The following is a 12,500-nucleotide window of genomic DNA, read 5'->3' on the forward strand; positions in this document are numbered from 1 at the left end:
GGCGGTGTGTAAACACGATTGGGTTTTATTTATATCGAGTGATTATTAAACGCTGGGCGGTGTATAAACACGATTGGGTTTGATTTATATCGAGTGCATAATAAACGCTGGGTGGTGTATTAACACGATTGGGTTTTATTTATATCGAGTGATTATTAAACGCTGGGCGGTGTATAAACACGATTGGGTTTGATTTATATCGAGTGCATAATAAACGCTGGGTGGTGTATTAACACGATTGGGTTTGATTTATATCGAGTGATTATTAAAAGCTGGGTGGTGTATAAACACGATTGGGTTTTATTTATATCGAGTGAATATTAAACGCTGGGCGGTGTGTAAACACGATTGGGTTTTATTTATATCGAGTGATTATTAAACGCTGGGCGGTGTATAAACACGATTGGGTTTGATTTATATCGTGATTATTAAACGCTGGGCGGTGTATAAACACGATTGGGTTTGATTTATGTCGAGTGATTATTAGACGCTGGGCGGAGTCTGCGGGCCTATGGGGAAGGGCATGGTGATGATGCATGGTGGGCGTGATGATGAGAGGGGTGGCCGTGGGGTCGGCAAGGGATATGAGGTGTGCACGCCACCTGAGGCGTCGTAGTAATGCTGGAGTCGGCCGGCTCGTGAGTGTACCGCGTACGGAATAAAGGGGAGCCGCGGGCACAGTACGCCCTGGCTCGCACTCGTGCAACACAGCCCGGCTCGACTGTTCCTCCGCTTCGTGTCTGCCTGCTAAGCATCTCCCATTTCAGTACAGCACAGTGTATAAACACGATTGGGTTTGATTTATGTCGAGTGATTATTAGACGCTGGGCGGTATATTAACACGATTGGGTTTTATTTATATCGAGTGAATATTAAACGCTGGGCGGTGTATAAACACGATTGGGTTTGATTTATGTCGAGTGATTATTAGTTGCTGTGCGGTGTATAAACACGATTGGGTTTGATTTATGTCGAGTGATTATTAGACGCTGGGCGGTGTATAAACACGACTGGGTTTGATTTATATCGAGTGAATATAAACCTTCTTCTGGTGCTTCGGTTCCTTGCCAGAAGCCTGAGAAGGTGCAGGGCGTTTGGGCGGCATCGTGGGGCTTGGAGAAAAAAACGTAGAAAATATTCGAAGTTCACAAGCGAAACTTTGTCTCGTGCGTTGTGTGACTGGTCGAGCACCACGCGTTATAATTTATTGCTTAAATAATTTATATTTTATATATTATTACCGCGATATACCGGGGGAATCCGCAGAAAAATTAGTTAGGTTCCAAGGGAAAAACAGCGATGAAGCGGGGGCGCGATAGGTGAACCGCGATATAGCGGGGGATTACTGTATATAGTTTTAGGCCCGATCTCTCAATTGTGAAGAATTACTTGGAAAAATTCTCGTATCCAGATCCGGATTCGGATCTTCACCAAAATTGAATCAATTGGTCCTTTTCATACACCCAACCGGTCCACCAAGTTTCAACGAGATGAGTTTCTCCAAAAGTAGCACAATTTATTACCTCTGCCACCAAGGGTGGACAGAAGTTGTGTATTCATCCATTTGTCTGTCTATCTGTGAGCTGGATATCTCAAAAAGTTACGGACGGATCCGGCCACAACTTGATGGGCGGGTTGGTTGTGTGACAAGGAAGATTTCATTCGATTTTGGTGAAGATCCGAATCTGGATACGAGAACTTTTTAAAGTGATTCTTCACCATTGGGAGATGGGGCCAAAAACGATATGGAGCATGATATTTCAAAAAGTTTTTTGACGGATTTGGACAAAACTTGGTGGATGAGTTGGATCGGTGACAAGAACAAGCCAATTCGATTTTGCTTAAGGTCCACATCGAGATCCGGCCTGTCGGTGGGGGACAAAATGTAAACTTTTCAGCCTGGCGGAGGTATGCACTCTACCGAGTGTCGCTCTCGGTGATATTTTGCTGTTATTGTTGCAAAACATCTCAAAGACTTCGTTTTACTGGACTGTATAGCACCCTTCTCATCTCTGCCTCCTGTTGATTTAAGGTCCGTCACATGTTGCATCTGCTTCTTATTCCTCCATATTATTATTAAAACCCAGATATAATTAGTGGAAAATATATTTATTACCTCATTGTTCAGCAGTGAAAACGACAACGGCAGTCAAGGTTGAATGTACATTGCGTTTAAAGTCTTCAAAATTATTAGTAAGAAGTGGTAGTATTGTGTGTGTGTGGCCTTGGTGAAGCAATATGGGAGTGGGGGAGGGGGCGGGATGGTGGGAAAGTCACAGACTGAACGTCATGGATGGATATGGTTTCCAATTGCCAGGTCTTTTTCTTCTTCTCCCTTCACTTTATCGTCCTCCACCTCCTCCCACTCCCCATTACCCTTATTCTTCATCGTCTTCTTAACAAAGGGTAATGTTTTGTTGAGCACAGTGTAACCTGTGGCCAGGTTACGAACCAAAGAGTGTAGAACCATGCCATGCATTTCTGCATTAACTAGAACACTATGATGTATGAGGTTTTTTAAAAAAAAATTAATTCACCGGTTTTTAGCTCACCTGGACTTCAGTCAGGTGAGCTTATGCGATCAAGCAGTGTCCGCAGGTGAGTGACTGAGTCGGTCCATAAACATTTCAGTCATTATCGCTTCAACCAAACACACGATTTTGATGAAATTTGACCACAAGCTTCATTCATTTCTGATGCTTAACGAAGGTGTATTGACCACATAAAATATGTGCTCATTAAGGGAGTTTATGGGGGGGGGGGGGGGGTGGGGTTGACCTTCGTCTTTTTTGACGCCCACCCCGCCCCCCCCCTAAGAAAAATATAAACAAATAAATAGATATCTGCTCTCTTTTCAAAAATTAATTGCTTCTCATTATTTCTGTATCCTATTAAGCTTTGTTTGTATTGTACGTTTTCCTTTCCCAATTGTCTCTTGGGCAGGCACAATACCGGTCTCAGTTTGTGGCAGCGAGTGCAACACCCGATCATGCAAGCAAGGGAAATTTTGGCTGGAAGAGTGCTGGGAGCCTGCATATTATACCCTGCGCTTCTCCTGCAAATCGATCTGGCTTCCAGAGTGCAGGGGTTCTTCAGACGGTACCACCAATAATCAACCCACCAATAATTAACCCACCAATAATCAACCCAGCAATAATCAACCCAGCAATAATCAAGCCACAAATAATCAACCCACCAATAATCAACCCACCATCAGATGTTGTAGAAAAACCCAAAGAAAAGCCAAATGAAAATATTAAAAACAAAGATGGTTTTGCTGTGCCTGCAGATCCACCCCGCCGTAAGAAAACGAGATGGGATAACTGAAAATGAGGGTTTAAGATCGGATTCTTTATTTTCTCCAAAAATCTTGTTTGAAAACTCTCTCTCAATTGTTTTCTCTTTCTCCTTTGGACGTATATATGCATTCTCAAGGTGTATTCTCCTACAGTTTCTGTATGTTTAATTTTAATAGACGTCATGTCCCTTTTGCTGATTAAGAGAAAGTAGAACATTACCCCATGAACGATAACTTATGGTGTTGTCTTTTTTTTTATTTTTTTGCTTCACAAATGAGAAATTTAAATGGCCCGCTTTTCTCGATGTTTTTATACGCTAGATTTGGCTTTGCCAAATTGCTTCTCTTCACCACCCCACTCTGCCCCCTCCCAACTACCTGAGATCCATTAAGGAACATTGTATCTATTGTATTGCATTTTGAGAAAACTGCAAAGGAAATTTATTGTTAAGCATCGTCAATTGTAAAATGCCATAAAAATATTTTCAAAAAGCACTGCTTTGTATTTTGTTCTTTTTTTAAGTACAGCTATTGAGGCTCATGGAAGAAGCAGAACTCCAGAGGGCAAACGGTCGTCAGACAGCAAGTGGGGCAAAGGCGGAAACATACACGAGAACATATAGATGCACCACAGCGTGGGAAGAGTGAAAGGGGGACGGGTATTGAAAGATTCGGCAGTAGAAATGGGATGGACCATGTTGGGCGGGTGGGCAGCAAACCTGAAGTGCTGGAGGGAAGAGCATGTGACAACAGTCTCGGGAAGATCGTTCTACACGTGATGGATTTGTGATACTACTGAATTATAGGTAAGCATTCCGGTTCAACATCGGGAGGGTAACAAGATAATCAAATGAAAGACCAAATACTGCAATGGAGTCATCAGAGGGAACCTGGATAGGATTCGGGTTTCAGCCAAATTTTGTCGGAGCTTGCTTGGTGCTTACCAGCACCATTGATGGCTCAAACCGTGCTCCTCGTTCTCCTCCTCCTCAAACAAAGCAGCGGTTGGAAACAAGCGTCTGGTGCTAACGACGATGGGCCAGGCTGTGACTGAGGAGATGCTCGCTGATTGGTCGAGAGTGCTTCAGTCTCATTGGCTCATTCGGGGGATGCAGCAGTGGTTGTGCTTCCTTGAAATACTGCCAAACGGAAGGTTTTTGAAAGTGCCAAGAAGGCGATTTGTGTTCTCCAGTATTCAAGTATACAATTGAATTGAAGTAAAATAAAGATTTTGAAGGCTCGAGGGAAATAAAACTTTTTTTCGGATGTTTACTGCCGTTGATGCAGCATCTTTTACACCACCTTATTTAATACGTTAAATTAATTATTTGTGCCTGTTGTTTGTGTCCTTTATGATGTCCCTAAAAACACTAAGTTTCCTGTTTGGAATAGTTTTAAATTTTGTTTGACTGCCAGACAGACTAAAACAATTATCTCATTCCTCTCTGTGCATGCATGCTCATGATGAGATTCCATACAATTTGCCAAATTAAGAGCCAAAGTACTGCTAAACTGCAGGTTTGTGTTCTGATTCCTGTTTTCTCTCTCTCTCTCTCTCTCTCTCTCTCACTCTCACTCTCACTCTCACTCTCACTCTCACTCTCACTCTCACTCTCTCTCTCTCTCTCTCTCTCTCTCTCTCTCTCTCTCTCTCTCTCTCTCTCTCTCTCTCTCTCTCTCTCTCTCTCTCTCTCTCTCTCCCCCTCAGTCCCCTCCATCTCGCCCTCGCCCTCTCTCTCTCCCTCTCCCTCTCCCTCTCTCTCTCTCTCTCTCTCTCTCTCTCTCTCTCTCTCTCTCTCTCTCTCTCTCTCTCTCTCTCTCTCTCTCTCTCTCTCTCTCTCTCTCTCTCTCTCTCTCTCTCTCTCTCTCTCTCTCTCTCTCTCTCTCTCTCTCTCCCCTCAGTCCCCTCCATCTCGCCCTCGCCCTCTCTCTCTCTCTCTCTCTCTCTCTCTCTCTCTCTCTCTCTCTCTCTCTCTCTCTCTCTCTCTCTCTCTCTCTCTCTCTCTCTCTCTCTCTTGTTCTCTGATGTGCCATACTCTTCACAGAGCATTGGTGCTGTCGAAGCAGCTCCTTGAGCAAGGATTTTCCTGGGTGCTTTGCCATTGCCTTCTGAGCAGTCGTTGGGGCATGAATTTGTTGAGGGAGCTGGCGACAGCTCATTAGCCCGTCTGCTCTTTGCAAAGGAAACCATGGGATCTTCAACATCCACAAACTGATGCCGGCAGACGTGATTCTCGTTTAACGTCCATCTGAGGGACGGTGCACACATCGATGAATCACAATGCCTGTGAAACACCGGGATGACAGTTTGTCGGCTGGTCGGGATTCGAACACAGGTTAGACATCAAAGAGATGATTGTGTGTGTGCCTCTAGGCCATCCTCCCAGCCCCTCGAGAAGGTATGGACGGGGAAGGTTTTTCTTGGCAATCGGACAGATGGAATGGAACAAATAAATAAAGAAAGAACAAAGAAGGAATAAAAGAGGGATGCATCAAAATTGAAGATTCGTGAAAGTGAAGGAGTTATTTGTTTTTTTTTGCAACTCTTCATTTCTTTTATCATTAGCACTGTTCTGAAAACGTGCATGTGCATGGAATCCTTGATTCTTTTTCTATTCCTATTAATTGTTTTGAGGCTCACTTGGCTACGCCTGGAATGGGATTCAGGGTAGTGGAGTAGCGGCTGAAACCCGAATCCTATCCAAGTTCTTCCTGATGACTCCATCTTTGTTCTTTACTTCTTACGGTTCCTTCTTGGTCTTCCGTTTCATCATTAACCATGTCAGAGAGCATGACGTGTTAACTGCAACACTTGGAATAATTCGAATAAATAAATAAGTGAACTTGAGTGTTGCAGACACTCAAGTGAAGTGTTCACTGAGAAGCTGCAACTTTTCCAGCATGTTATTGATGCGTCATAGATGATCTGTAGATGTTTCCATGATGATTTATGTCTGTTTACGAGTTCTCTCTCTCTCTCTCTCTCTCTCTCTCTCTCTCTCTCTCTCTTTTTCTCTCTCTTTTTCTCTCTCTTTTTCTCTCTCTTTTTCTCTCTCTTTCTCTCTCTTTCTCTCTCCCTGTGGCTGCTGGTTGCATCACTGGTTGGGACGCGGCTATGCCGCTGATGCAGTGTCCCCCTTACCAGTATACTGGTACTCATTTTTCCGACCTCAGAAGGATGACAGGCTGAGTCAACCTCCTGGTGTATTTTAATTCAGCAGCCATCGAGGCTTGAGCCAGGACCCTAGGATCCCAAGCTGCCACCCTAACCACTAAGCCAACACCATGCAAACTGCCAACAACAGTACGATTACAACATCACACATATATGTACACACACTGGATGACAACTTACCTGCCACACAAACCGCCCCGAGGTCGGTTTACATCTCACATAAATAACTTTGTTTTCCCAAATTTTTTTCCCCCTTCCAGCATCTGCAGGGAATCTACACATTTTGAAATCCTCTGATTGATTGATTGATTGATTAGCCTGGTGTTGGCTTCGTGGTTAGGGTAGCAGCTTGGGATCCTAGGGTCCTGAGTTCAAGCCCCGTTGGCCGCTGAATTAAAATACACCAGGAGGTTGACTCAGCCTGTCATCCTTCCGAGGTCTGCAAAATGAGCACCAGTATACTGGTAAGGGGGACACTGCATCAGCGGCATAGCCACTTCCCAACCAATGAGGCAACCAGCGGCCACAGGCTGCACTCGATAGAGAGAGAGAGAGAGAGATTGATTGATTGATTGGTGCATCCAATGGCACAGCAAACATCCTGTCATTTTAAAAATGATGATGAGCTATCGTTTGCTCATTCACTGAGCAATTGATAGAAACTGTGGCGCCCATGGGCCACGTGACCAGAAATTTGTGGAACTAGTACGCCTAGTGTCGCTATGCCTAGTACAGGGTGCTTCAAAAAACACATGTTCACACTTTTATATGGGATTGATCCGGTTTCGACGAACTTGTAAACGCGATAAATGGTCAATCTCGAGGGTGGATCGCAGTTGAAATTCTCTCTGTGCTTGTTGCGAACCACCGTGGGTGACTGAAAGACGTTCATCCATGCAGAAACCTTTCCTCTTTGCTCCAAAGTCAAGCTTGTTGCCATTTCAGTCAAACTTCAAAGAAAGAAAAATTATAAGAAGTGTTAACATTTTTTTTTTTGAAGCACCCTGTATATGTCAGGACTCCAGGGGACGTGGTTTATTTCATCCCATATCTTCGCCACGGCCCTGCTTAAAGTAGTACGTTGTTCATGCCTCACAAATACAAGCACATACGACTATCGGACATGGCAGCTTCAGACGAGGCTGGTGGCATACTTATTATATGTGCATACAAACCTGAAGATGGCCTCGTCTTGCTTATCCATTAGACCGGGAGCTCAGGGTCGTTTATTTGCAAGAAGTGACCATTTGTCTCGCAAGATTTTAAAAATTATAATTGAAGGGTGGCCAGAGGCAATAGCAAAGTGCTGTCTTAAGGTTCTTGAGTAATAGGTTATAATCTCCATCAATGCAATGCAGGCAGGTATGGGTACTTCCCTCCATACCTGACTGCAAAACTACTCCAAAGTGATAAAGCAAAAAATTGCAGATAAAATGTGAATAAGTTGGATGAACAGAGAAAATCAGATTATTCTCAGTTGCAGGAGTATTTAAACGCTTTCCCTAATTTAACCCTAAATCACTTCAGGAACAAATTATTTGTTTGAGAGGTTACAAAATAAGTTTAATAGGTTTCACCTGTATGTAATCGGTGGTTTAACTTCATGAAGCGCCCTCAATTATCGAAGGAGTTTAAAGGTGCGACTCACTTGGTCAACCAACACGGCAAACTATGAAGACCAAGGAGCTTTCCAAAGTCGTCGGACAAAGTGATGGAGACCCACCGTTCAGGAGAGGGTTATAAGTAGATTTCAAAGTCACTCATTAACCCTTTGAGTATGGCGAAATCCATCATGAAGAAGTGGAAGACGTATCGTACCACCCACCCAGACTCTACCCAGATCAGGTCACCAATCCAAACTCAGCAGTCGGGCAATAAAGAAACTGGTTCGGATTTCAAGCTCCAGGTTTTCTTTTTAATCCTGCTGGGTGTCCACATCAAATCTTTGCCCAGAAAAATTTCTGCAATAATTCACTTCTACATCAGTGTGTGTGGATGTGTGTACATCATTGTGTGTGGATGTGTGTACATCAGTGTGTTTGGATGTGTGTACATCAGTGTGTGTGAATGAGTGTACATCAGTGTGTTTGGATGTGTGTACATCAGTGTGTGTGGATGAGTGTACATCAGTGTGTTTGGATGTGTGTACATCATTGTGTGTGGATGTGTGTACATCAGTGTGTTTGGATGTGTGTACATCAGTGTGTGTGGATGAGTGTACATCAGTGTGTGTGGATGAGTGTACATCAGTGTGTTTGGATGTGTGTACATCATTGTGTGTGGATGTGTGTACATCAGTGTGTGTGGATGTGTGTACATCAGTGTGTTTGGATGTGTGTACATCAGTGTGTGTGGATGTGTGTACATCAGTGTGTTTGGATGTGTGTACATCAGTGTGTGTGGATGTGTGTACATCAGTGTGTTTGGATGTGTGTACATCAGTGTGTGTGGATGAGTGTACATCAGTGTGTTTGGATGTGTGTACATCATTGTGTGTGGATGTGTGTACATCAGTGTGTGTGGATGAGTGTACATCAGTGTGTTTGGATGTGTGTACATCATTGTGTGTGGATGTGTGTACATCAGTGTGTGTGGATGTGTGTACATCAGTGTGTTTGGATGTGTGTACATCAGTGTGTGTGGATGTGTGTACATCAGTGTGTTTGGATGTGTGTACATCAGTGTGTGTGGATGTGTGTACATCAGTGTGTGTGGATGTGTGTACATCAGTGTGTGTGGATGTGTGTACATCAGTGTGTGTGGATGTGTGTACATCAGTGTGTGTGGATGTGTGTACATCAGTGTGTGTGGATGTGTGTACATCAGTGTGTGTGGATGTGTGTACATCAGTGTGTGTGGATGTGTGTACATCAGTGTGTGTGGATGTGTGTACATCAGTGTGTGTGGATGTGTGTACATCAGTGTGTGTGGATGTGTGTACATCAGTGTGTTTGGATGTGTGTACATCAGTGTGTGTGGATGTGTGTACATCAGTGTGTGTGGATGTGTGTACATCAGTGTGTGTGGATGTGTGTACATCAGTGTGTGTGGATGTGTGTACATCAGTGTGTGTGGATGTGTGTACATCAGTGTGTGTGCATGTGTGCATATCAGTGTGTGTGGATGAGTGTACATCAGTGTGTGTGGATGAGTGTACATCAGTGTGTGTGGATGTGTGTACATCAGTGTGTGTGGATGTGTGTACATCAGTGTGTGTGGATGTGTGTACATCAGTGTGTGTGGATGTGTGTACATCAGTGTGTGTGGATGTGTGTACATCAGTGTGTGTGGATGTGTGTACATTAGTGTGCATGTGTGTATATCAGTGTGTGTGGATGAGTGTACATCAGTGTGTGTGGATGAGTGTACATCAGTGTGTGTGTGTGTGTGTGTGTATGTATAAGACTGTTTGTATATCTATGTCGGGGTCTGTGGATGTGTGTACATCAGCGTGTGTGTGTATGTATCAGTATGTGTGTGTGCATGTGTGTGTGTATGTGTGTACAGCAGTGTGTGTGGATGTATGTACAGCAGTGTGTGTGGATGTGTGTACAGCAGTGTGTGTGTGTATGTATCAGTATGTGTGTGTGTGCATGTGTGTGTGTATGTGTGTACAGCAGTGTGTGTGTATGTGTGTGTGCATGTGTGTGTGTATGTGTGTACAGCAGTGTGTGTGGATGTGTGTACAGCAGTGTGTGTGGATGTGTGTACATCAGTGTGTGTGGATGTGTGTACAGCAGTGTGTGTGTGTATGTATCAGTATGTGTGCATGTGTGTGTGTGTGTGTGTGTGTACATCAGTGTGTGTGGATGTGTGTACATCAGTGTGTGTGGATGTGTGTACATCAATGTGTGTGGATGTGTGTACATCAGTGTGTGTGGATGTGTGTACAGCAGTGTGTGTGGATGTGTGTACAGCAGTGTGTGTGGATGTGTGTACATCAGTGTGTGTGGATGTGTGTACATCAGTGTGTGTGGATGTGTGTACATCAGTGTGTGTGGATGTGTGTACATCAGTGTGTGTGGATGTGTGTACATCAGTGTGTGTGGATGTGTGTACATCAGTGTGTGTGGATGTGTGTACATCAGTGTGTGTGGATGTGTGTACATCAGTGTGTGTGGATGTGTGTACATCAGTGTGTGTGGATGTGTGTACATCAGTGTGTGTGGATGTGTGTACATCAGTGTGTGTGGATGTGTGTACATCAGTGTGTGTGGATGTGTGTACATCAGTGTGTGTGTGGATGTGTGTACATCAGTGTGTGTGGATGTGTGTACAGCAGTGTGTGTGGATGTGTGTGTATGTATAAGAGTGTTTGTGTATGTATGTCAGTGTCTGTGGATGTGTGTACATCAGCGTGTGTGTGTATGTATCAGTATGTGTGCATGTGTGTGTGTGTGTGTGTGTGTGTACAGCAGTGTGTGTGGATGTGTGTACATCAGTGTGTGTGGATGTGTGTACATCAGTGTGTGTGGATGTGTGTACATCAGTGTGTGTGGATGTGTGTACATCAGTGTGTGTGGATGTGTGTACATCAGTGTGTGTGGATGTGTGTACATCAGTGTGTGTGGATGTGTGTACATCAGTGTGTGTGGATGTGGGTACATCAGTGTGGGTGGATGTGTGTACATCAGTATGTGGGGATGTGTGAACATCAGTGTGTGTGGATGTGTGTACATCAGTGTGTGTGGATGTGTGAACATCAGTGTGTGTGGATGTGTGTACAGCAGTATGTGTGGATGTGTGTACATCAGTGTGTGTGGATGTGTGTACATCAGTGTGTGTGGATGTGTGTACATCAGTGTGTGTGGATGTGTGTACATCAGTGTGTGTGGATGTGTGTACATCAATGTGTGTGGATGTGTGTACATCAGTGTGTGTGGATGTGTGTACATCAGTGTGTGTGGATGTGTGTACATCAGTATGTGTGGATGTGTGTACATCAATGTGTGTGGATGTGTGTACATCAGTGTGTGTGGATGTGTGTACATCAGTGTGTGTGGATGTGTGTACATCAGTGTGTGTGGATGTGTGTACATTAGTGTGCATGTGTGTATATCAGTGTGTGTGGATGAGTGTACATCAGTGTGTGTGGATGAGTGTACATCAGTGTGTGTGTGTGTGTGTATGTATAAGAGTGTTTGTGTATGTATGTCAGTGTCTGTGGATGTGTGTACATCAGCGTGTGTGTGTATGTATCAGTATGTGTGTGTGTGCATGTGTGTGTGTATGTGTGTACAGCAGTGTGTGTGGATGTGTGTACATCAGTGTGTGTGTGTATGTATCAGTATGTGTGTGTGTGCATGTGTGTGTGTATGTGTGTACAGCAGTGTGTGTGTATGTGTGTGCATGTGTGTGTGTATGTGTGGAGAGCAGTGTGTGTGGATGCGCGTACAGCAGTGTGTGTGGACGTGTGTACAGCAGTGTGTGTGGATGTGTGTCCATGAGTGTGTTTGGATGTGTGTACATTAATGTGTGTGGAGGTGTGTACAGCAGTGTGTGTGCATGTGGGTACAGCAGGGTGTGAGGATGAGGGAACATCAGTGGGGGTGGATGTGTGAACAGCAGGGTGGGTGGATGTGTGTACATCAGTGGGTGTGGGTGTGTGTAGATCAGGGTGTGTGGGTGTGTGTACATCAGTGTGTGTGGATGTGTGTACATCTGTGTGTGGATGTGTGTACATCAATGTGTGTGGATGTGTGTACATCAGTGTGTGTGGATGTGTGTACATCAGTGTGTGTGGATGTGTGTAAATCAGTGTGCGTGGATGTGTGTACATCAGTGCGTGTGGATGTGTGTACATCAGTGTGTGTGGATGTGTGTACAGCAGTGTGTGTGGATGTGTGTACATCAGTGTGTTTGGATGTGTGTACATCAGTGTGTTTGGATGTGTGTACATCAGTGTGTTTGGATGTGTGTACATCAGTGTGTGTGGATGTGTGTACATCAGTGTGTGTGGATGTGTGTACATCAGTGTGTGTGGATGTGTGTACAGCAGTATGTGTGGATGTGTGTACATCAGTGTGT

The 12,500-nt window shown here is 44.3% G+C and overlaps 1 protein-coding gene and 1 long non-coding RNA gene across 4 annotated transcripts in view; one reads left to right on the plus strand and one right to left on the minus strand.

The window, feature by feature from the left end:
• DDX42 (DEAD-box helicase 42) overlaps positions 1 to 3,793 on the plus strand; it is a 134,725-nt gene extending 130,932 nt beyond the window's left edge. For both annotated transcript variants that reach the window (XM_085873763.1, XM_085873764.1), the window contains one exon: positions 2,944 to 3,793. In XM_085873763.1, coding sequence (XP_085729889.1) covers positions 2,944 to 3,327 — 384 coding nt within the window. In that variant the 3' untranslated portion in view covers positions 3,328 to 3,793. The remainder of the gene's footprint in view (positions 1 to 2,943) is intronic.
• LOC147030058 (uncharacterized) overlaps positions 1 to 12,500 on the minus strand; it is a 65,932-nt gene that overhangs the window by 48,822 nt on the left and 4,610 nt on the right. The window lies entirely within an intron of this gene.

The sequence above is a fragment of the Eptatretus burgeri genome, chromosome 3 (genome assembly GCF_056783735.1).
Source record: "Eptatretus burgeri isolate ZD-2024b chromosome 3, Ebu_testis_v1, whole genome shotgun sequence".
In the NCBI taxonomy this organism is placed as follows: Eukaryota; Metazoa; Chordata; class Myxini; order Myxiniformes; family Myxinidae; genus Eptatretus; species Eptatretus burgeri.